This window comes from Miscanthus floridulus, chromosome 15 (assembly GCF_019320115.1).
Source record: "Miscanthus floridulus cultivar M001 chromosome 15, ASM1932011v1, whole genome shotgun sequence".
Lineage (NCBI taxonomy): Eukaryota > Viridiplantae > Streptophyta > Magnoliopsida > Poales > Poaceae > Miscanthus > Miscanthus floridulus.
In genome coordinates, this window is record NC_089594.1 from 84,042,777 (window position 1) to 84,068,564 (window position 25,788).

Genomic DNA, 25,788 nt, shown 5'->3' on the forward strand with positions numbered 1-25,788 from the left:
TTATACATTAGCCTCATAATCAATACTAATCATACAATCGATGAACCATATAATTAACATTTCCATTTTGGACAATACACAATCATGACACAGAAGCTCATCATAGCTCACAATTATATTATAGACATAAACATTTGTTTTGTGTCATTTTCCACAACTCTTACAGAAACAAGTTACATCAAGGCAGTTTGGCCATCAAGCTAGAATAATGCATATATAGCTCAAAGATGTTTGCACTGGTTGCACAACTCATATCTCATATGGTTTGCTTGCACTCATTACAAAATGATTCATCACTAGTAAGTCTTAACAAAAGCATTCATCTCTAGTTAGGATGTCCAAAATAATGCACTGGCCATGCGCACTTTGATCCAACTGCTTCCTGCATGCATCAGGCTACCTCTAGCCATTACCTTCCACCTGAAAATAAAAGATTACATCCATCAGTGGTACAACCAGCTAGAAACTTGACATTGGTAAGTTCAAAAAAATGACTACCACAAATCTGGCACCAGGAGGCACCTCAGCTATGGCACTCCTCCTAATCGAACATAATTAGGTATAAGGAACTACATTCAAGTTCTTCCATAAATACCGCTACCTCTTTGTTGCCAAACAAATAAAGCTTAGCCTATCCATGCAGGTATAGGAAGGCCAAAATAAACATGTAAACTGAGCAGTACTTCTAATTGCCCCGCTCATTTTCTCAGTTATGTTAGGAATATAAGCTGAAATAAACATGTAAACTGAAAACTAGAGATCCAACTTCTACAAAGTTCTGAGCATCATGAGAGCAGTTAGTCGATCATTCCTACAAGGCTGTATTAAATTGTGTACATGATTGCTCAAGATCCAACTAGGGCATGCAAAGCAGACTAGCTGACAGATAGATGCAGCATAACACTGAATCACAGATGCCCAAATGCTCCCATGCATCACACTGAATCACAGATGCCCAAATGCTCCATTGCATCTTACTGTACAGTTGCTCTATATGATGTGTGTTGATCCTGTCGTCCTATCATTGCAGTGAATACTGTGAGTACCACCCTGTTGGCAGCATAGCTATTGCACACAGCCATTCAGGCATTCAGGCAGGTGGGCAAGCAAGTCAACAGTTGCATCTTGCATTGCTCTGTTAATTAAATTGTGTACATGTGTAGTTATGTACTAATTGCTCAAGATTGCTCAAGCAGCAAGCTCTTTTAATTAAATTGTGTACAAGGCTGTTTTATATCACTATTTTCAAAATGCTAGTCACATGAAGCTATCAACTATGTGATGTTGTGAATGAAGATTAAGGAAATTCAAAATTGCATACCGATATCATGGGATGATTTTGATGTCTTGTTAAGCTTCAGCTGTTAGAAACATCACTAATTAGAAAATCTTGTCACTCATCACATATGAAAACAAGAAACAAGAACATGTGTTGTTTATTACCTAATTATATGGCCATGCAATTGTCAGGTGCTTTGCATCGACCATCTTTTCCACACCAACATAAGGGCGAGGCAAGACTGCATCTCTTTTCATCACAACCTTAACAACAACTTCACAATATTGCCTTCCAAGAGCCTATCCTGCTAGCACGCTGCTAGGATTAGTTGAAATAACGATTCCCTTAGCCACAGCTTGATCAGACTTCATGTTTGGATATAGTATAACTTCTTTGCCAATCTGAAGCGAATGATGGATGTATGAGAATTGTATCAATTAATAAAAACACCATTAAACTAGAAGCAAAAACTTGTAGGATGAATGAGAACTTACATATTCATCATGTGAGAAACGATTAGTATCACCGTTCCTTGTATGGATGCCTGGACGAGGCTGGAGCTGCTGGACATGAACAGGGCTGGACTGACAACGAGAAGCTTGTATTGATGGGGCTGCACTAGTAGAGACGTCTGGACAGGGCTGCACAAATGGAGCTGCTCTCATGGTGGACTGAGGGGGCTGCTGGGCTAATGTGCCTGCATGAACAAGGCTGGACTGAGGGGGTTGCTGGATTGGGGGGACTGTAGCATTCCTATGCACAATGTATATGGATTAAAACCATCGGTGGCGAATGCTAGACGGATATTCTGACTATCTGCAGCGAACTCTGGATGTTTCTTATTAAAGTCCTCCCATAGAGGTGAATTTGCAGGATGTCTTAGGAGACCATCTTTTTTCGGTCTTCATCATGCCATCTTGTTAGACTTGCTGTTTTTAGGACAAAAATAACCTTTGGAGACATATCTTTATTGGAAAGTAGCGTAGAACCTTCTTAGGAACCTTATATATATATGTTTCCCATCTAGAGACTTCCTTACTAATTTCCATCGTGAAACCTTACACTTTGGACATGATTCCAAATCTACATTCCCCTTCCAATAGAGAATGCAATTATTTTCACAGGCATGAATACTGATATACCCAATTCCTATAGTTTTCATCAATTTCTTAGCCTCATGAAATGTTTTAGCTAGTGCTGAACCCTTAGGGAATGCATCATTAAGTAGATCTAGTAGCAAGTTGAAAGATTTGTCAGACCATCCTCCAAGGAGTTTGATGTGGAGTAATCTAATAATAAATCAAAGTTGTGTGTATTTCTTGCAAGTAGGGTATAATTCTTTGCTGTTTTCTGCAACTAACTTCTAAATGGCAACTAGCTCCTCACAAGGATGAGGAACTGAACTATTTTCCTCATAATCTCCCCTATCATCTAAGCCAGCTGCTAAGTCTCTAAGCAAGTCAGATATGTCATCATCTTCATTGGACTCGTCCACAACCTCAACATCATCACCATCAAAGTCTCTTGATTCACACAAGGGGTAGGTTCTCCATGTAGATTCCATATTCTATGCCCTTTAGAAACCCATCACATATCAAATATTCACAGACCTCACTAGCCTCTTTGCAAAAAGAATTGGCACACTTTCTACATGGGCATAATATCTTTCTACCAACAGCTGAGTTACTAAATGCAAAAGCTAAGAAATTGTTCACTCCTTGCAAATATGTCTTATTGTGCCTACATGAAACCTTTATGTTAAAAGCCATTTTACATAACTACATATACCACTTTCAGTATTTGTGAAGATATTATTTTTTACCTAGCATCGTCATCAATCCAAGATTTATCCATCGCTGTTACGAGGGCGAGAACAAAATTCTGTCCAAATTATATAATTCATCTATGAAATTTGGGTACCACAAAATAATGCTTCTTAAAATAAGCATGCATACAGACCAGAGGGGGGAGAGCATCACCTGGTCCTCTTGCTTTAAATCCACACACACGATGACTTCTTCTAGCTCCTGCCCAACACACAACGACAACCGCAACTCCTGCTTGTCCGCAGGACACCGGATCTGAACTCCTGGTTCAAGCAGGACGACACCTCGTAGCTCCTACTCCCTCCTATTGTTTTCAGCACATGGGAATTCTCTAAATCTTGACTTACAGAGTTACAGAGAACGCCAAGCATGTGAGTATTTATAAGCTAGCTCAAATTAAATACAAACTAAAACTATGGGTACATATGCCACGCAACCCTGAAATTGTGGTTTGTATTTATATTGCAGAGGGGTGTACTCTTTGTATACGAAAGACTGATTGGTGTAGGTAAATTGTTTGTTCAAGAACTAAAATATAGCTTGGAGTCATTAAAATCTATCATTAGTCCTAAACAAAAATCATGTTGCATCGTGTGCTCATTTATGGAACAACGCATCTAATAGGAACAAGTAGACCATCATTAAAACTCTACATCACAGAAAACTCAACTTTGGCATTGCCAAACTCTGTACAGCCAAACAAACTCGATGCAACTGGGCAGCGGAGTATGAAGCTGCACAATACTAATATACCAATCCCAATTGAAGTGAAGCAGAGGAGGTCACCTTAACGAACATGGGGAAGAGAATCACGACGACGGAACAGGAGATGGGGGGCCGCGCCTGGGGGAGCCGCCAGGGGTGGGGTGGGGGTGCCTAGGTAGCCGGGGAGCCGTGCCTAGTCGCCGGGGGGGGGGGGGCTAGTCGCTGGGGAGCCACGCCTAGGGGCCGCGTGGGGACCGCAGGGGGGCGCCTGGGTCATCGGGGAGGGCCGCGCCTAGGTTGCTGGGGAAGGGGGAGGGGGTGCCGGGGAAGGGGAGTGGGGCGCCGGGGAGTCGCGTCCTCGATCTGGGTCGCGCTCGCGTGCGGGAGTGTGGCGGCAAGGACAGAAATTTGGACAGCCACTAGGGTTTTCCAAAACAGAGTAAGGATGTGGTATGACAGGTGGGATCCGCTAATTTTAGGTGCCAACTCTGCTCTGACACGTGGGCTCCACTAAATTTTATGCGTGAACTGGGCTGAGCACGCGCGCGTAGGCCCAATCCAATATACCGACGGACCGGTGGACCCAAATAATTAGATTTACCGACCCACCATCTAACAGTAAACCAAAATAAAAATACCGACCGACCGTCTGACGAAAACATAAGATATAGCGACCAACCGTATGTTACTAATCTATACCGACCGACCATCCAAACAAACGGTATTTTGATATTTTTACCGACCCTTTGTTCGACGCTACTTTGGGCTGTGGTATAGTGATATGGTGCAAGTGCAATTCCTTCGGCACTACGCATTCCTCAATAAGCAAATGTATTGGGCGCCACTTTAATTTTTCCTCAACTGTACCTCCAATAATATAATCCTTGCATTTTTTAAGAATGGAAGAACGAAGCTTTTGATGCTACTACGATAACAAAGTTTGTCCTCCTGTTGCTTCTATAAACAATCGATTCTGCTCTTGGATTGAACTCTAGAAAACAATTGATTCTCTGTTGTTATTAATAACAATGCATGGTCTATGCTTGCATTGTATATATACAGAAGGCTACCTTTTAGTAATTTCGCTGACGGTCCATTGCTTATTCTCTTCCTATCTGCACCATCCATTTCTTTTAGTTTTTTTTTCATATGTAAGGGATCAAAAGCCAAGACAAAAGAGAATTGTGACAGAGCTGTTCGGCTGATGGATAAGCCAGCTGAAGCTGTTTTGTTGTGAAAGAAAAACCACTATACACTACAAGAAATACCCTTATACATGATGGTTCACCAGTGACCTTTTAAGAAATCATCATAGAATGTTGTCATCTGTGACGGTTCATTCTTGATGTGATAGATCTATGACAATTGGTTAAGTTGTCGTCATGGCTGGACATCACAGATTATTTAGGCAACTCTATGATAAATCTATGGTGGGCTTGTGGGTAATAAAAAAATTATAAAGGAAAGCAAATTCCTAAACCTAATCCACCGGCCTCCCTCCCACATCCACACATATTCATGTACCGCACCCCCTTTCCCATCCGCCGCCACCCGCATCCACCGTTCACCCCTTTCCCCGACGTCGGATCCAGGCAGGAGGCCGAGCCCCGGCGGCGGAGGGCCAAGTCCCAGCGGGCTAGAGGCCGCACCCCTAGCGGGCGAGGGCCGCGCCCTGGTGGGCAGCAGGTTGCGACCCTCCAAACCCCGACGAGCCTCGAGGCACGGGCAGCCGATGCCGCCGCGCAAGCAACAGGACGGCCTCGACGCGATGATGCCCTAGTGATGCGGTCGTCGGATCTCGTGGAGGAGGATGTGGGTCGTCGTCCACTGGGGCTGCGTCGATCTATGAACAGCGGTGGCATCAAGGTATGAGTAGTCTAGATCTCTCGGTCGCTGCCTCACTTGCTTCCTCTCCGAACCACTGGCCGCACGCTGCGTCGTGGCCATGTCGTGCTAGCCGCGCTAGGTTGCTGCGATTTCTAGGGCATAGCACTAATGCGTGAAACGAATTCAGGTATATTGATTGGAGATCTGGGGTTAGGGTTGCCTCTTAGATCCGTGTTAGTGTTGGGACGCTGTTATATTTGTGGTCTTCTCCTTGAATTTTTAGCTGTCGTAGTTTTGGGTATATTGATTTGGGATCTAGTTTTGCGTATACTTATAATTATTGTACCCATCAATTGCATAGAGCTCACCTATTTCATAAATTCATTGTTTATTCAGATATGAATGTATGACCAAAGTGCTTCTGGGAGGTGCTTGTGACTATCTTGTCTAGCTATCGGCTCCATTATGTATCTGATCTCTAGCTTTAGATGAATTATTACGGCTGCTGCCTATGTGGCTATGTGCCAACTACCAAGTACTAACATGCCTACAGGTTGTAGTCCTTTATATGATCTATTTTCCTTACCAAAGTTTGGATTTTGCAAGAATTATAGCTATGATTCAACTCTATCATACTGCATATAGTGATGTTTTTCTCAAAGCTATGGCCTATGTGGCTATGTGCCAACTGCCAAGTACTAACATGCCTACATGTTGTAGTTCTTAAAAGTTAAAACTCTGTAATAAGCAAAATTCACCATCCAAGCTCGTTGACACTTAACAATTATGATCCATGTTGAAACTTGCCCTGCTCATTTTTATCAGAATGATTAGAGTTATGCTTACGCCTACCATATGTTAAATATGTGCCTGGCCATAACTTCCAACATTGTGTTTTCCTAGGGAATCTTGGAAAATCCTGAAGATATAGTTAGTTATTTGAATAAGAAGGGTGTCTCCATGATATTTCTGTTCAGGAGGAACACACTGCACAGGCTTATATCTGTGTTGGCCAATGACTATGAAAAAGATGCAAAGTAGTTGAATGGAACTCACAAGTCTCATGTTCACTCAAAAGAAGAGGTATCTTCGATGCACAAACAGTTTCAAAACAGAGTTTACTAGCATAGCGTTTACTAGCATAGCTTTGTTCTGTTAGTCCTAAATATTCTTTTGAGCATATGCTGTCCACAGCTCATTTTACATGAGTTGTGCCTTAGTACATACTCCTATATCACTTATTTTATGGTAGTTTTGTGGTTTTGATTAGACATCGGTGGGGAAAAAAGAAACTACATCTAAGTTGATATTATACTGCAACTTCCTATCTGATTAGTAATTTTGGACAGGCTGAGATATTAGCAAAGTTCAAACCACTTCTGGATACGTTGACTCTAATTACAAACATTAGAAACATTGAGAAGGTCATCAGAGATTGCTTGGACCACTTCAAGAGCACACGACCCAACCATCAGTTTTATTAGTTAGCACATATTTTGACTAGTGCAATCCTAGAAGCTACAACCATCAATTTTATTAGTTAACATAGATTTTGACTAGTGCAATCCTAGAACAATCTACTTTGATTGTTTCTGTCTTCTACTAGGATCCTAATAAATAGATGTCATTTGTTTTTAGAATCTTTGTTCAAAACTAACTCATTTCATATTCATATTGATTTTCAGGAAGCTTTTGGAGTTTGCTTGGTAGCACATCATATGGACAGCAAGCCAATTGAAGTACTCATGGAGTCATGGATACTACTGTTTGTTTATTTTAGACTCCCTATAAATGAAATCTTAGTTCAGACGTACTTGTTAGTTTGGCTATGAATTGATTGTACTCAAACTATATGTGACAATAGTGGACATGCCAATAAATGAAAGAATCAATGTTTGTTTGTATGATTGGTGTATTATAAGATGTGCTGCATGTTAATACAGTGATGATTTCGCACTAATATGTGATGTTCTTTTTTGTCACTATGGTTGGATCTGGGCTTGGATATGGGCTGGGTATAATAGACAGACAACTAATCCATGACGAACTCAAATGTTAATCTATGACGGCTCAATTTAGGACAACAAATGTATGACGCGGGATACATGATATTTTTTTCAATCATCATGGTGAGTTAACTGTGACGCATTTTCGCTTTACTGTGACCAAAGCAAACCGTTATATATAAGTGTATTTTTTATAGTGGTACCATGACTGATAAACCGGGCTGATAAGTTCTAAGCGAACATGAATTCATCTTGATAACAGGCATTAGCGGTGACCTCGTCGATCTGATGGACTCTTAATTCAGTCTCATAGCAGGAGTTGCGCGCTTCAGCATACATTTACATGTGTGCATATATATGTACGCGATTGCGAGTGCCTGCGACTGTAATGTGTTTTGTAAAAGAAAACTATGATAGAGATACGAAGGAAAAAGAAACAATAACAGTTAATATGTGATCAAAACGGTAGAAAACTTTCACCTAATAAGTTGTCTCAAAAGTCATCATTTTCTGCAAGTCTGAATTTAAGGGCCGACCGGGCTTTGTTCTGAGCTCTGCTGGAATATATCCTTTAGCCCATGACTTGCCCATTTCTAGTTAAACAAGGACTAGCAGCCAGCTCCCTCCATGTGTTTTTCCACTGTTTCCCGGCCGGAAGTTTGATCCTTGTTCCCCTCATCATTTCATTTTATCTCATCTAATCTGGTTAGCCTAGCTAGCTTTGTGAAGAACCAATGGGAACCCGGTTACATGACCCCGATTTCAACACCCCACGCACGGTCCAATCCAACAAAGTAAAGCTGCTTGCTTTGTTCGTTACCCTACCCATGCATCTTTCTGCAATTCTCTGCACACTTTAATCATCCAGAAAGAATTGGCAAATTACAAGAGATTACCCGCAACCTGTCCAAGTCTCCAAGAAGTATAGCTGCAGTCAAAATATAGGGTTAGTTCATCCATCCATGTCCTTTAAAATTTCAATGCAAGGAGAGAAATAAAAGATGACATGCACGACGACAATATATACTGAATTATTCAGTCTGAATACATGCATGCATACACTAGTCTAATCCCCAATAGTACATTAACCAGATTAAAGCTGCACCTGCATGCATGCAAGCAAGCAAGCAGCAAGTGCAGGAGCTGCTTGCTGCTGTGTGGACACCTGGCCCAGTCTCGCCTCTCGATCGATCAGTTCATCCTCCCTGTCTAACAGAAACAAGGATCTGGGATTTTAGATCTCCTCGATCGCCTAGATTCCCAGCAGCTGAAAAGCTGCTTTATCCCCAAAATCCTCAGGCACACCATGTGGCCTCCACCCCCAGACCTCGCTAGATCCCATCCCTCATCTCCGGCCGTGCAGTGCACCCCATGATCCATAATCCATCAGTCTCCACTCTGCAGTGCATGATCTGATGCACTGCATCATTCAGAATTTCAGATACAGACACGAGCTCGCAGGCTTTGCAGCTAGCAGGTAGTAGTGGTAGCTGCACATGCTTGTGACACCTGTCCGGCAGCGGCAGGTAGCCCCACGCCTAATAACTAACTAACATGACAGATTATTTGCATTGCCTATCACTAATCACCCTGCAGATGCCCTTTAGTAATGTCTGATGAGTGTTCGTTCAGTTTGGTCGACGACGACCCTGTTCGTTTCGCTCGTATCGTGCTCCACACTTGCTGAAGCTCAAGAGAGCTGAAGCAGAAGTAAAGTAGGGCGGACACAACAGCTGCTTTATTGCATGCGTGCCCAGCGGACAGCAGATCTAGCTAGTGTGCATGTGTGGTGAACAGAGATTCGTCAGTCAGTGTTGCTAGCTTTTGGCGGGACTGCTTGCATGCATGCATTTGCATTGGTAGACAGCAGACTAGACTAGATTTAAGGACTGATTGTTTCCAAATTCCAAATGCAGTGCAGGCAAGGCCGTTTCCTTCTCCCTGAAGGCTTTCTTCTGCTGCATCATATGCATGCATGCAAATGCAATGCAGCCACAGGTCCACAACCAACCAGAAGCTTTTGTTCTTCATTGTTATGTTCTCTCTGCTGGCTTATATACCATTTTTTTCTGCTGTCTACGAACTAATGGAAATTAAAGCTAGATTACTTACTTGCGATGGTAGCTAAGCAACACGGCCGGCATATTCCATTTCATTCGACTTTAGATTACATTATGGACTTATGGAGATAGTGACATATATATGCTCTTCGATCTTCTAGTGGCTGAGCGTGTTCCTGAGAAGATATTTCTACTGTGTGCAGCATGACGAGGCAGAATATATACTGCTGCCCGGCCGCCCACCCGCCCTGCGTCTTTGAATAACATGTAACTTGCTACCTACCTGTAGCTTTCAGTGGCCTAATAATATAGTTATGTCGTTAATACCTGATGAAAAGCAGGCTGAGAGTAAAGTACCGGTCGACGATACACGCTAGGCTGCACTTGCTTTGCTTTGGCTGAAATATCTAGAAAGGTAAGCAGGTCATTGCTGCAGCTAGGTCGATCCATGTCCTCCTCCATCACTCACTGATATAATCACTTGCTGTTGTCTGCCTGTCCACACAATGCATCATGCAAAGTAGTGGTGGTGGTCGAGCATATGTATGTGTATGCAACATGCTGGGGTCAATGTGGCTTTATTAGCTTTTTACTGAGTGTTATGCATGGCTTGCAATTGCAAGGCTATACATACTGTTCCATAAAACTGTGCTTGTCTGCCTACGTACAGAAAAATTAAAGATGATCGATAGATCGAACGTACTTATAGAGCAAACAATATGAAACTAACCGGCGGCACCTTTAGTTGCATATATGCCCTACTGGATAGAAAACTTTCATTCGATCGGTGTCCGGATTATTTCATTTTTATTCCCCCGTTCCAAATTATAAGACGTTTTGACTTTTCTAGATACATTAATTATTTTTACTATGCATCTAGACATAGTGTATAGCTAAGTGCGTAGCAAAAGTCATGAATCTATAAAAGTCAAAACGTCTTATAATTTGGAATGGATTAAGTACTACATAGAATTGCATATTTTAAAATTGATCCCAAAGAGTTTATTTTGAAAACAACCTAGAAGAAGGAACTGTTGAAGCTATTGCAAAAATTGCATATTTTTCATACAGTTTATCATTAAGAAACCCTGCAGTTTAGAAAGTTCTACCTTTTGCTATATTTCTTTGAGTATGATCGGTTTCGTCTTTACTTTCTCTCGCAGAAAGAGAATCAGATCTTGGAAATGGGTTGATGCGATCAAAATTCTGGTGGACAAAATTACTAGTAGCACCACCGGAGACGGTTCTTTGTCGAGTGTCCCAGACTTTGCCGAGTGTTTTTTATCGGGCACTCGGTAAAGAGGTGTTTGCCAAGTGTCAGAGACAAAGCACTCGACAAACAAATAGCACTCGGCAAAAATGGTTTGCCGAGTGCCGAACACTCGGCGAAGAATAACACTCGGCAAAGACCAGGTTTGCCGAGTGTCAAACAATAACACTCGGCAAAGAGCCGCCGCCGTTAACGGCCGGCAGCCGCCGTTAATCCTTTGCCGAGTGTCTTCTCTTGACACTCGGCAAGAGGCTCCTTTGCCGAGTGTTATTTTTTGACACTCGGTAAACCATATTTTTTTTACTTTTGACCTCTAAACTTTTTCTGCAGTCATCAGACAATATCTGTTACTCCATGTTCTAACGTGGCACATTTCTCGGACTTTTTCTATATTTCTTTAATTTATTTCATTTAATTGAATTTTCTGAATAATTCAAATTATAACTGCTAGTCATTCGAATAATGAAAAAATGATATTCATGTTATTTAGTATAATGTGAGGCCGTATCCAGGAACAGACCACCAATTTTGAACATCTTGTTCACGAAACATGACCACGAACTTACGGTCAAGTTGTTTTTAAATTCTATAAAAAGCAAATGAAGTGCGAAAAACATGAAACTTGTCAAGATATCATATGTGGAGGCTGTGATAAAAATTAAGGAGGTTTCGCACAAGTTGTCACGTATGAGAGAGGAGGTGGTGAGACCACGCGTTGAGGATTATGATGCTGATGCCAGGGTAGCAGACCTGTTAAATGACTACCACGAGGCACAGTTCGCTGAAGGACGTACGGAGGAGGAGCCAGAGGCAACCGCAAAGGTGTTCTACGACATGTTTGCCGCGGCACAGAAACCCCTTCACAGCCAGACAAAGGTTTCTCAACTGGATGTCATTGGACGCATAATGGCGTTCAAGTCACAGTATAGCCTGAGTCGAGACGCCTTGATGGTATGTTGACAGTTATTGGCAGCCTGCTTCCGGAGGGTCATCTTCTGCCAAAGAGCATGCACGAGTCACAGAAACTCCTTCGTGCACTTAAGATGCCGTATGAGCAGATACATGCTTGCCCGAAGGGGTGCGTCCTATTTAGGAAGAATACGTGGAAGCAAAGTACTGTCCAAAGTATAAATCCTCTAGGTTCCTGGAGGTAAATTCTAGTGATGGCCAGAAGAGGTAGCTTGACATTCTCGTGATAATCCTACGGCACCTTCCATTCATATCGAGGATCCAACAGCTATACATGACCGAGGAATCCGTAAAATAGATGACATGGCACAAAAATGACAACGATACAATCCTGACAGGATGGTACATGCATCCGATGGTGAAGCATGGACCCACTTTGATGGAATTCATCATGAGAAAGCTAAAGAGGCTCGTAATGTACGTGTTGCACCGGCAACAGATGGGTTCAATCCTTATGGAATGATGGCTGCCCCATACACATGTTGGCATGTGTTCGTTATCCCCCTCAATCTCCCCCCGGCGTATGCTTTCAACGACAGAACGTATTCTTGTCGTTGATATTTCTAGACACCTGGGGAATAATATGGGTGTATTCATGGAGCCTATGATTGATGAATTGGTCCATGCTTGGGAGAAAGGGGTATGGACATACGACCGAGCTACAAAGAAAAACTTTAAAATGCATGTTTGGTACCACTACTCCCTGCATGACTTCCTGGCGTATGGGATATTCTGCGCCTGGTGTGTTCACGGGAAGTTTCCATGTCCAGTATGCAAGGAAGGTCTGAGGTTCATTTGGTTGCAGAAGGGTGGTAAGTATTCATCGTTCGACAAACATCGGCAATTCTTCCCTCTTGACCATGCATTCAGACGAGACATCAAGAACTTTACGAAAGGTGTCGTAGTGACAGACCCTGCACCACCGATAATGACTGGTGTCGCGGTTCGTGAATAGATAGATGGTCTCATGGTCAATCCAGAAGGTGGTTTTGTGGGATATGGAGAGAAACATATGTGGATTCATAAGTTGGGCTTGACTCGGCTACCCTATTTTGATGATCTTCTCCTTCCACACAACATTGATGTGATGCACACTGAAAAGAATATCGCCGAAGCACTTTGGGCAACAATCATGGACATTCCCTGACAAGTCAAGGACAACGTTAAGGCTAGAGTGGATCTGGCAATGTTATGCGATAGACCAAACCAACATATGAAGCCTCCTAGTGGCGGCAAGACATGGAGAAGGCCTAAGGCCGATTTTGTCTTGAGCAAGCCCCAAAGGAGGAAAGTACTAGAATGGATGCAGATGTTAATGTTCCCTGATAGGTATGTAGCTAATCTGAGGAGGGGAGTAAACTTATCTACTATGCGAGTCTTAGGGATGAAGAGTCATGACTACCACATATGGATTGAGCGGCTTCTTCCGGCGATGGTTCGAGGCTATGTCCCTGAGCATGTCTAGCTAGTGCTGGCAGAGTTGAGCAATTTTTTCCAGCTTTGTGCCAAGGAGTTATCTCGGACCGTGATTGCTGACTTGGAAAGAATGGCACTTGTGTTGCTCTGTAAGTTAGAAAAGATCTTTCCACCTGGCTTCTTCAATCCAATGCAGCATTTGATTTTGCACCTCCCGTATGAGGCACGAATGGGGAGGGGAGGGCGTGTAGGGCCGTTGGTGCTATCCAATCGAGAGATGTCTAAAGGTTCTTCGAAAGAAATGTAGAAATCAATGCAAAATCGAGGCTTCCATTGCAGAGGCATACATTCTGGAGGAGGTGGCGAACTTCACAACAACATACTATGGTGACAACCTCCCTAACGTGCATAATTCACCCCTCGTTATAATGCTGGCAAAAATAAATCGAACCTCAGCCTTTTTCGAGGGCAACTTGGAAGCACAAGTGCATCGACCCTCAAAACCTTGAATCATGAAGAGTGGCGCCATATCATGCTATACGTGTTGACCAACCTTGATGAAGTGGCACCGTACATGCAGTAAGTTCTCAACGAACTTGTTAAATATGCTGTCACTATTCTGCATCCAACCCCCTTGTTTCTCGTTGGTATAGGGAATTTCTTCATGAATTCTGGCGTCAATCAAGGGATCCTACCCCACAGTAGGTAGATACCCTTCTTAGATAGGGTGCGGGAAATGGAATGCCCAATTTTATTTCTTGGTTCAAATGGAAGGTATCGTCCAATTTAGTTCATACTTAGTTTGACATTCCAAGTTAATCGTACGTGTGAATAATATAACGATGTATCCTGCTTGAGCTTGCAGGGCTAGAGGGATGCGTCTATGCGTGCCGAGTTGAGACAGGTTGCCGATAGCTTTGCATATAGGGTCAGGTCGTTTTCTGGTTATGACATGAATGGATATCGCTTTCGCACAACAAGCTACGAGCAGAGTCGGCCCAATCGAAGAACCACAAGTTCTGGAGTTTTTACGCCCGGCATTGATGAGGTCGAGTATTATGGAAGAATTGAAGAAATATACAAACTCAAGTTTCATGATTTTAAACCTTTTAATCCCATCATATTCAAATGCCATTGGTTTGATCCTGAAGTAACAAGACGGACATATTCTAATCTTGGGCTAGTCAAAATTCGACATGATTCTGTCTTACCAAGAGACGATGTCTATATTGTGGCCCAACAGGCCACACAAGTTTATTATCTTCCATATGCGTGTCAAACCATAAGGCATCTTAAGGGTTGGGATATTGTGCACAGGGTATCTCTACACGGTAAAGTGCATGTCCCAAACGATGAAGATTACAACTTAGACCCAAACACATATGACGGAGAGTTCTTTCAAGAAGAGTAACTAGAAGGGAGGTTTGAGATAGACTTAACCGAAACGATCGGAATGGAAATAGACAACGAAACGGTTATTGAAGAGGACGCTAGAGATGAGGTGCAAATGTGAAGGACTTACAAATGCTTGAGCGATTACATTTAGACAATGACAACATTGCTCATTCGGATAGTGCTGATTATTTCGACATGATTGATAGTGATGATGAGACTTATGATCCAGCTAATCCCGATCATGAAGATTATTTCTAATACATGTAATACTATGTTATTTTATAATTATGTTTTGTTTATTTTGTATCTATTTATAAGTACTTCTTGTTTATCTATGCTTATTGGTTTACTCTTTTTAATTGCAGGTGATTGAACAAAGATGGTGGGCGGTAGGATGAGGAAGCTAACGTCCTTGTACCGAAGGATAAGGACCGCTGCACCGGGGGAGAGTAGGAGGAGGAGGAGCCACAGGAGGGAGTCGTCGCCTGCCGCCCCGTCGCGTGAGGAGGAGGAGGAGGAGTAGGTGCCCTAGGAAGACGCCGAGGAGGCGTAGGAGGACGCGTAGGAGGACGATGAGGATGAGGCGACAACGGGGGGTTTCGCTTCCTCTAGTTCATCGAGCGTCTACTTGCGAGGTCCCGCGAGCCTCTCTCAGCGACCGATACCTCGTGAGAGACGCCCGCTGATTCAACCCGAGGGGGAAAAGTAAGTAACTTTAGATATTATCACTACTTTATATGATATGTTGAAAATCAAAATAGAAATTAATAAATTTTCTTAATCACTTGGGCAAGAACTGAACGATTGTGGCGAGTGGAGGTGGTCACACATGCCAAGTCAATGGCATCCTCGGTCTTCTGTGCAAGGAGCACTTTCCTGGCCTAGTTGAGTACGCCAGAGTGACGGGGCTGGCCTACTCGTTTAACCACTACGCCGCCGCCCCCGATGCTGCAGATCGGGCCCGCTAGGTATTCAACAAGGCAGAGCGGGTGAAGCAAGAGATGTGGGTAAGTCTTCCTCGTACTACATTGCTCAATACATTCTTGAAATAATGAATGGATACATCATGTTTGTATGCAGGATTTCTTTAGATGCCAGGACAGACATGAGGCTAGGGCGGATGCGGTGGCTACCAAATGCTACAAAAACCTCGTCGTGGACATGCATTACGAGGCGCGTATCCAGGCCGTCGTAACTTACCATGGGACCGTCCTTGGAATGAAGGTCACCAAAAGGGACGTAAGATCCATGACGCTGACCCAGGACCAGTACCTGTAGGTAAATACAGAATATTAATACTGATTCCTTTTGAGATTAAGTAGGCTTAATTTCATCTTCTGATATGTCATGTACTTGATGGCCTATAGATGATTCCTTATTGGTGCGTCGCGCATCCCCAGTGCTGAAAACAGATGGTGGACAGGTGGTGCTCACACGAGTGTGAGGAGAGCACAACTTGTGCCGGGAGCGGCGTTTGATGATGCCAGGTGTAGCACACCATCAAGGCAGCCGTAGCCTTAGCGGATACACAAATTCATTTATTTATTCTAATGCTCAATTCTACATGATTTCTAATCATCTTACATTTTTTCTCGTAGTCGACGTCACATGGTGGCCAGCCTTGCTCCATCTTCAAGGCATTTGCTATGGCCCACAAGGGCAAGGCGACGTCCGACATCGACTACAACCTGGAGGATGGGGCCCGAGGCGTACAGCAATGCGACCGTCCACAACCGCCTCAGTGAGTACACATCGATGGCAAGGGAGGTCCATGGGTCAGAGTACGATCCGAGCACTGAGAACCTTGATGGAGAAGTCATCATGAGGGTGGGAGGAGGCAAGAAGCATGGGCGGTACTAGATTGATGACGACGCAATCGACTCGGTCGCTACTCCCAGTCTCTCCTAGATTCGAGCAAGCAGCACGAGCAGGAGCCCGGCCATACGACCTAGGCAGGACACTTCACACCACCGGATGGAGGCACTCGAGGTTATTCCTGGTTTATTCATCATTCATTGGTTTTTTCATACCTTTTCTTTGCATTATTGTAACATTGGGGTGAATATATTGTAGGCCCAGCTGGAACAAGAGAGGGGGATACGGGAGCAGATGCAGGCGAAGATGGAGAGGGTGGAGGCCGAGCGGGAGGCCGAGCAGCGGAGGATGACGGAGATTCTTCAGTACATGCAAAGTCTTGGAGCTGCTACGGGTGTAGCTCCGCCACCTTCGCTATTCGCTCCACCTCCACCTCCTCACTATTCTACTCCTGTGAGTATAAATGTTTTAGTTTGTATGTTCATGCTTACGGTCAAACCTAGTGGAGTATGAAAGTTTTATTCATGTATGGTATATATTTAACTTGTCTCACACATGCAATCTCTTCTCCTTTGTGCAAAATCAATCGACGGCATCGAACGATCCTCATGCTTCAGCGAATCCTTCACCAAATCAGTGATGATACTTGTGGTTGTTAATGATACTTCTATTTGCAATTGTGGTTGATGATGATGGAGCACTTGGATTGCTTGTGAATTTATTTGTGATATATTGTGAGACATGTGACGTTTGTGATATATATGTGACGTTTATGATATATATGTGGTGTTGGTGATATATATGTGTTGTTGATGATATATATGTGATGTTGGTGATGTTTGTTATATATATCTTCTGTTTGTTTGGATGGGATGTAAAAAACAAATAAAAAAGGCTGTTTTCAGTCACTTTGCCGAGTGCAATGACCATGACACTCGGCAAAGTGACCATCTGGGAACTACTTGGGAACATGCTTTGCCGAGTGCAATGGCCATTGCACTCGGCAAACATCACAGATTTACCGAGTGCCACGGTCCAAGCACTCGGCAAAGGTCGCCACTTTGTCGAGTGTCGCCGACAAGACACTCGGCAAAGTGGCCACCTTTGTCGAGTGTCTAAGTCAATGGCGCTCGGCAAATCGGGTACCTTTGCCGAGTGCTTGACCTTGGCACTCGGCAAAGCCGTCGTCACGGCCACTTTTCTTTGCCGAGTGTCGGATTGGCACTCGACAAAGCTTTTGCCGAGTACCCAATATAATGCACTCGACAAAGATGTCTTTGCCAATAAATTGTTTACCGAGCGTCCTTTGCCGAGTGTATATCGGCCTTTGCCGAGTGCCTCAGCAAAGAATCCGCCTCCGGCAGTGTAGTTAATAAGAAGGATACACGTATAATTAATCCAGTTAGCTAGCTCTCGTTCATCTTCCTTAGTGACTAAGGTTTAGAGAGAGGCTAGCTAGCTTCTCGATCCATCACTTGATTGGGGTGAGGTAGCTACTAGTAGTTCCTGTTAGTTTGCTGCTGTGCCTTGCATTGGGGATACATGCATGCAACCAACCATATCCACCCATGGCAAGGCAAATGGCATGCACGTCCCTCTCAATCATCACCACACCTTGCATTGCTGCTCTCCCGACCCTAGACTACTAGACACAACATGTTTCCAAAGCTGTGTGCTTTACTTGCTTTGTTCTACCTACTACTAACTTTAACCTTCTTTTCCCAAATGCAAGGTTTATTTATTTATTTCAGATGTATAACTCCTCATCAGCTAAGCTTCTACTGCTAGATTTTGTTGGATTAAAAAAGAATGAATAATTTGGGGATAACCTCTGTGGAAAAAGCGATTTGTTCGGCATATGTTCTCTCTTTAGACCTCTAACGAAACAAAACCTCCACTTGAATTACGTCTGGCCCTTTGATGACCAGACGATCGACTCAACCCAATCAAATATTAAGCATGTGGTCGAAACCAGTTTGTTTCATGTCTTGAGAATGATAGATTAGCTTTTTTCGTCTTCAAACATTAACTCTTTATTTGACTACACCAAAAAATCCATTTTTATTTTTGACAAAATCTTGACTTCCTTCCCCTTGGTTTAGAGAACCTATCACTCTTGCAAACTAAGTTCATAGTTTTGATGTGGGGTGGGGGGTGGGGGGGGGGGGGGGGGGGGGGGGGGGGGTATATATCTGTATGCCACAAAGTTGGTGCCACGCGACAACCCACCTGTTGACGCAAATAAAGCTTTTTTCAGTCAAAAAATGATTTTTTTTAAAAAAAAGGAGAAGCAACAAAGGTGCCACGTCAGTAAGCACTAGGGAGGGAGCGGGGCCCACCCAGAGGCAGCACAGACGACCCCCCGGTCTCACCGCCGCGGCTATAAATACGGGCCTTCGTTCACTTGTTCCCTCCCTTTTCCCTCTCTCACCACTCGCCCCTCTGATACGCTGCTAATTACTATTCTGCCCCTGCCCAAGTGCAGCTTCCAGCTAGCTGGGAGCCTAGGAGGAGCCCTAGTGCACTACTGCCACTCTAGTCCTGTACGTGTCTCTGCAGCCATGGCCCACCAGCAGCTCCCCATGCTGTCGGAGTGGGACCCCGCCCTGGACCTCGAGGTCGAGGCGTTCCTCTCCGACATCGGCTTCGGCTTCCTCGGACCTGACCCCACACCCACGTCGCCCACGACTCCGACGCCGCCGCTGCCCCTGGACGTGACGACGACGGCCACTGCTACGACTACCTCAGCCGCCACCGTAGCCACGCCGCCGGAGGAGGACACGTCGGCGTCGGCGCCATCGCTGTCCGCAGGAGTCGCCGACGACGCCGAGCTGGCGGAGCGTCGGCTCCGGCGCCGGATCTCGAACCGCGAGTCGGCGCGGCGGTCCCGCGCCCGCAAGCAGCAGCACCTGGAGGAGCTCCGGGGCCGCGCCGCCCGCCTCCGCGCCGGCAACCGCGACCTCGCCACGCGGCTCCGCGGCGTGCAGGCCCGCGCCGCGCTGGTCCGCCTCACCAACGCCCGCCTGCGCGCCGAGGCCGGCGCCCTCGCCCGCCGCCTCGCCGCCGCCAGCCGCGCCCTCGCGCTGCGACAGATCTATGCCGCGTCCGCGTCTGGTAGTGCCGGCGGCCCCGGCGCCGGCAGCGGGTACCGGTACCGGCGGCTTCTTCGAGCTGCAGGCGCTCGCCTCGCTGATCGCGTAGCCGGCCGGGCATCGAACGTCTGAGGAAGAGGAAGCATGCACGCTTGCTTGCACGTGCGGATCGTCTTTTTACTGGGTCACCTCGAACGAACGAACTGATGAAACAAAGAGAATGAAAGGGCTCTTAAAACGTAACCATGGATGACGATTTGAAGAGCCAGAAGGATATATATTCTTGTAGATATAGACCACCGTACTAGCATAAGCAAAGCAATTCTTGATGCAAAAATGATGAACTGCACCATGCATGATTTTATATATATGCACAAGGAGTTGAATTTGAACGTACGTTCGTCCGATCCGGCCGGTTCTAACAAGAATGCATCCATGCATGCTTATTGCTTACAAACAAATCTGCACGCAAACATGTTTTTCTCCGGCGAAAGAAATTTACTTACTTGCCCCGCGTGCACCGCGGCGTGTCCCGGTTCCTCTTCATCGATCTCGGTAAATTAATTTCCGGGTTACCTCTGTCAAAGTAAGAAACCACGTACGTAAATCTGTGGTTATTACTAGTACTAGCTAGACTACTGGTCTGCTTGGAAAGTTTTCCGCTGCCAAACTCTCCCTCCATCTGTTCTGTGGGCCGGCCGGGCAAGACCGGGGTAGTTTGGTACTTGTCACACTCAGAGGAGAATTTCGGGCACCACTGATCTGACGTGATTAGTTGGCGGCCGTCCAATCACCGAGTTGCATAGGAGTATATTCCCTTCCAGCAGGCATCTTCCCGCCCTCGTCGTCGTCTTCTCTTCTCACGCTGCTGATCGAGCTAGATGTTTCTTATAGCTCAAAACAAAATTCCTTAGCATTCGATATCAGAATATACACATCGTGTCGTTCTCAAGCTAGGTTGAACGAACGACGAAGAACACAGGCACCAGACGTCTGTGGTGGCTTTATGTTTTTCGCCCTGTTCTGCTAGTGGTATTTCGGCTGATTCAATAATGTTCTGTGAGGGAGAATAAGTCGGAATAAGCATAAGCCGGCTGAAAAGTAGATGAGCAGACCATGGTGATTATAATCTGTGACGTATCACTGTCAGCGAATCGAAGACGAAGCTGCTATGGCTGGCTACAGTGGCTGCAGGTGGCTCGTCGCCGTCGCCACGTTCAAAGCAAAGCATCACACGCAGCGTTGTGGTTTACGTACGTCTCCTAAGCTAGTAGCTAATTGTGGTTCGCCTTCGCTAATGGCGTACCGGTACTGTGTTCTCGACGACGACACCACCCACCTTTTCCAAGCTTTTCTAATTATTTTTTATCTTTGCAAAAAATAAAAAATAAAAAAAGAGCTACGGTATTGGTCGGTCCTCCAGGACCTCCACTCCACCGATATACGTATCTAGCTGTGATTCCTTAAACCGTACCGCCGTGTGAGAACGACATGCAGTACGTAGTAGCGAGTCTGACACGGGTGGCCCACACGCAACAGCATGCAATAATGTTCAATCTATTGGGATTTGGGATGCAATAAACTCTAGTCACCTAGACTTTAGTCGCAATCTGTGCAATTAGTTATTTTTTAGTCTATATTTAATACTCTATACATATGTTCAAACATACGATGTGACATGGACTAAAGTTTAGCGGGAGGAACTAAAGAAGGCCTAGATATTGAGACCTCATCTAACTGGAATATTTATATATTATATATATAAAGCAGTGAGAACTAGTAAAAGTAGTTTGAGGTGCATCTTCATTCAGATGCCATTCATGCATTCTTTGTTGCTTCCTTCTTGTAATCTACCGCCTGTCTTCATCTCAAGCAAAGTTGCCTCTCCATTATTGTTATCATTTAGTCTCCATCAGTTGCATATGTACACACTCTGATGACGCAGAGGGTGTCGTATGAAGCAGAGCAACTACCTGCTAAGTGGAGCTAACACTACGTACTAGTACTAATCTTGTATACCAATGCAATATGGCTGGTTGTTCTTGTTGCATTATTACACATCTTTGTAAAAGTTGAAACTAATCTCCTGTGTATACGTAAAGTTTAATAGCAGGGAGGTTTGAAATTATTAAGCCCTGCTGAATTTCTCTAGAATTTTGTATGGTGACAAGTTATTAGTTGTCCTTGAAGTAAAAAAAAAAACAAGAAAACTTGAATCGCTGAGCTCCCGTGAATAAGGGCAGCCAAAAAAAAAATGTTTAAGCTGGAGCAAATGGTTTGCAAGCAAGCACCAATTCAGCACGTCCCGTCACTCATGTCCTCTCACATCTATCAGGTATCAGCTCTGGTCTCTCAGGCAGGCATCATGCATGGCAAGGCCAACAAAAGCAGGAAACATCACTTGTGCAGGCCTATAGATCATCGTGGGTCTTCCTGGTCTGGTGAAAATGGTTAAGGGCTCTTAATAATTCCTGATGAATACTAGTTCTTAGGAATTAGCAAGGGAAGAGGAGGTCAGGGGGGCTTTAAAAGTACTGGGCCTCAAGCCCATATTAGATAGCGAAGCCTAGGGATGCATCATTTTTTCCAGGCCCAGCTCGTGCCTTCGTCAGGAGCACTCACAGGCCTCAAAGGCCCATGGCCACACCAAACAACATCACAAAAGTGCAATTATGATGATCCAGTTACTATGCTCTAGCTGTTTAACGTTCCCTTAATCATCGGTGCCCCCCCCCCCCCCCCCCCCCCCCCCCCCAAAATTACACCAGTAAATCACGACTGGATTACCAGACAGCAGCACTCTGGGTTGGGTTTGCACCGCCCTGAAAAAGCAGAGTAGAAGAAGGGAGCAAAAAGAGGACGCGGCGGGTTTTTCTCTCGGATTCATATGAAAAAATTGCATTGCATTGTGGCAAAGTTGGATTTAGGAAATAAGAGAGCTATAGGGCATCGTATTGCCATTGCAAGAATGGCGTATGTTATGAATGGAGCAGCTGCTTCATTTCTTGCATTGCTAGCTGTGCAGGGCAGTGTTGTTTTTGTTCGTCTCGTCTCCTCTTCCTCGCCGACTGGGCTTGTTCGGCTTACTGAAACTTGACTGAAGTTGGTTGAAAAATACTGTTCTTGTTAAATTGTTGTGAGAGAAAAACACTGTTCCGGCTAAAAAAGGAAGCCGAACAAGCTGGTTTTAAGGTAAGCCGAACCGTTTCAGATCACCGACGCTGGTATTAGCCGCTAGCCTGCAACGAACGAACTACTGCATCAAGCATGCATGGGCGTGGCAATTGGCCAATGGCCGGCCTGTCTGCCTGAGTGCCTGACGGTGTCGTGTCGTCTGGTCTGCGATCTGATCTGAGCTGGGAAAGGAAAGCAAAGGAAAAGCTGCATGCCCGGGACCGTGCCAGCTCTCTGCTCTGCATTTCTTTCTGCAACAACAACGAAAGGGGGGAGTGGACGGAGCCCATCTGTCTCTGGGAGTTGCAGGCTGCCTTTTGCTTCCTTGCACCTTGCTGTTGCAGCTGCACAGCTCGATGAGCAGTACTGCTACAGAGACAATTCATCAGACAGAGAACGAGGTGGTCAGGCCAGTCCAGCCAGTGGATACTGGATTATTGCTGTGCTTGGATAACATGAAACTTAAGTAAATGGGTGTTTAAATTGTTGAGCTATGATCCAAATTCAAGTTTGGGCCGAAGCAAAGCGGCCCATTAACGTTAAGAGGGACTACACCATCTATTAGTTCCGTATTGCTAATAGACGAGGGTGTGGGGTTTTTTCTCCCTATATATACGGACCACCTCCCTCATAGGCATCATAGACTTATATACGGGAAGGCCCCTAGGTTAGGGTATCCCAAGTTGTAAATCTCCGGCGTTTGTAACCTCATCCGATATAGTGAAGATTTGCTGGCTGGTGCCCGTGGTTTTTTCCTTCCACCTTGGGAGGGTTTTCCACGTTAAAATCTCGTGTCTCCTGTGTTTGATCTACTGTTCTTTGTCGTTTATATTGCCTATCGTTTATAACATAAATGTATCTCAATCTATGTGTAAATGGGTGTAGAAATTAAACTAGGTTTCGCTGCAACCAACTTCAACGTGAGTGGATTGAGGTGGACGTACTGGTGCATCTAAACAGGGCCTTAGATGGAATATTTTGTTAGATAAAAGTTGAAGTGGCTGAACTAACTTTAGTCCGTTGCAGTTTGAATACATGGACTAAAACTAAGCAATGGACAAAGACGTATGTATACATTTTTATTAGTCTAAATAAATAATTAATGACTAGTTGGGTTGAAAACTAAAAACTAGTGCACTTTTGGTCCACCTATTTGGATGGATACATAGGCCCAAAGTCTAGGTGACTAGAGTTTAGTATCATGCACCTGACCGCCATAGATGGAGCCGCCAATTTGCCATTGACATTGTATATTGTCGTCCTTGTGTCGCCTGAACACTGACTGCTCAATTCAATTAGAGATTGGGCATTGTTGCTTATTCTCATTTTTCCACTCTTCAGTCTTCACACCCACAGAGACAGAGACAGAGATGTTGTGAGGATGGATACGGTGGCACCCGTAGAAGTTCTTCTCATGGTCCATCAGCTCATCTGGGACCTGGTGGAAGGCCCTCCCTTTTGCTTTGCCTTTATGTGTTGTTGTCTGTATGTAGACTAGAAGGAGAAGACATGTCTACCTTTTTTATAAGCATCCGCTGACCATCCGCTGTCGTGGCGACACTCGAGAGATCGCCATCCACAGCGTGCCAAGCCCATGCACTTATTTTGTTTCATGGCGACTGGCCACTAGAGACGAGAATGGGAGGGATGCCTGCCCTCGTTCACTAGCTGGTAGCTGCCACCTGCCACGCAATTGCACTCGCTCGCAATCCCATTGCCTCCAATCCAACCATCCCAATGGCCACCAGCTGCGGCACCGCCAGGCGTCTCTCGGACCTGCTCCAGGAGCAGCAGGAGCCCTTCCTCCTCCACCACCTCCTCCTCCAAGACCACGACGACAGCGCCACGCCGGCCCGCCCGCCCGCCGCCGCGAGGAGGAGCCTGCTGTGCGGGAGCACGGCCACCGTCACCAATCTGGCTCTGCGCTGGGCGGACGACCTCCTCGCCGGCTGCTTCCCGTGCGCCGCCACGCGCCAGAGGTTCCGCCGCCTGCCGCGCGCCGACAGAGTCGGAGATGTCGTCGCTCCCGCCGACTGCCACGACGGCGCCGGAGACTGCGGGAGGCAGCTCAGCCCCGTGTCCGTCCTGGACCTGCACTCCGACGACGATTCATCGCCCGTGCCCAGCCACCGTAAGCACTCCTAAGTCCTAATTCGTCTCTGAATGCAATGCTGCATTTTCTTGCCGCCATCTCCGGTCTGCTCCTCCTGCGTTACAGCCAGACACTCACTCTGTTTCTTCCTCGATGACAATGCAGGGGATGAGCACAGCGACGTCGATGGCAATCGCAAGCCGTCGACCTCAGGGACAGGGACCTCGCCGTCGCCGCCATCCATCCACGACCTCGACCTCCCTGGCAAGACTCCCGCAATGGAGGTGGAGAGGTTTCAGAGGAAGAGCGTCGCGTCTGTCTGGGACTGCGAGTGGGAGAGCGTGGCAGCGGACATCTCCCGCATCCCGAGCCTGGTGGAGCTCGACTTGTCCGTGTCGCCGCTGGACGACTGGCGCCGCCTGGTCGTCGTCAGCGGGGAAGAGGAGGCCCGGCAGGTGGCGCAGAGCATCGAGGCTATGATCTTCGAGGAGGTCAGGTGGGAGGCCGTCCGTGACATGCTCTGCTCGCCACAACACTGACAGTTCATATGGTTGCTATCTTTCAGAGTTTGCGGTTAGTGTTTTTTTTAAAACGAAAAAAAAAGAAATTTGCAACTAGTCATCGTGCACTGACAGTTGGGGGCCCACCTGCCTTTGGGACATGGAGTGAAAATTGGTCAAGCGAAATCATTGGAAGTTTGGACTGCCACTTTTGCTCCACCTGTATATTTATTGTGCTAAAGTAGTATAGCAAGTGGTGGTACAGAAAGTGAAAGAACGGGAACTCTTTTTTCTTTCTGTCCTGTAGTGTTTCTTTTCCAAAAACAAAAACAAAAAAAGAATAGTGAGTTGTAGCATTACTA

General features: G+C 45.5%; 1 protein-coding gene and 1 pseudogene across 1 annotated transcript; both read left to right on the top strand.

The window, feature by feature from the left end:
- Nucleotides 1-18,892: 18,892 nt before the first annotated feature.
- Nucleotides 18,893-20,035, top strand: LOC136509513 (ocs element-binding factor 1-like; annotated as a pseudogene).
- Nucleotides 20,036-24,571: 4,536 nt separating this feature from the next.
- LOC136507818 (uncharacterized) lies at nucleotides 24,572-25,465 on the top strand. Its single transcript, XM_066502422.1, has 2 exons — nucleotides 24,572-24,965; nucleotides 25,092-25,465. Exons 1-2 carry the CDS (start codon nucleotides 24,572-24,574, stop codon nucleotides 25,463-25,465), a joined length of 768 nt encoding a protein of 255 aa, XP_066358519.1.
- The last annotated feature ends 323 nt before the right edge of the window (nucleotides 25,466-25,788 follow it).

Coding starts and splice junctions, on each gene's coding strand:
- LOC136507818 (XM_066502422.1), top strand. CDS start 24,572: ATGGCCACCAGCTGCGGCACCGCCAGGCGTCTCTCGGACCTGCTCCAG. Junction 24,966..25,091: donor ATCGCCCGTGCCCAGCCACC/GTAAGCACTCCT, acceptor ATGACAATGCAG/GGGATGAGCACAGCGACGTC.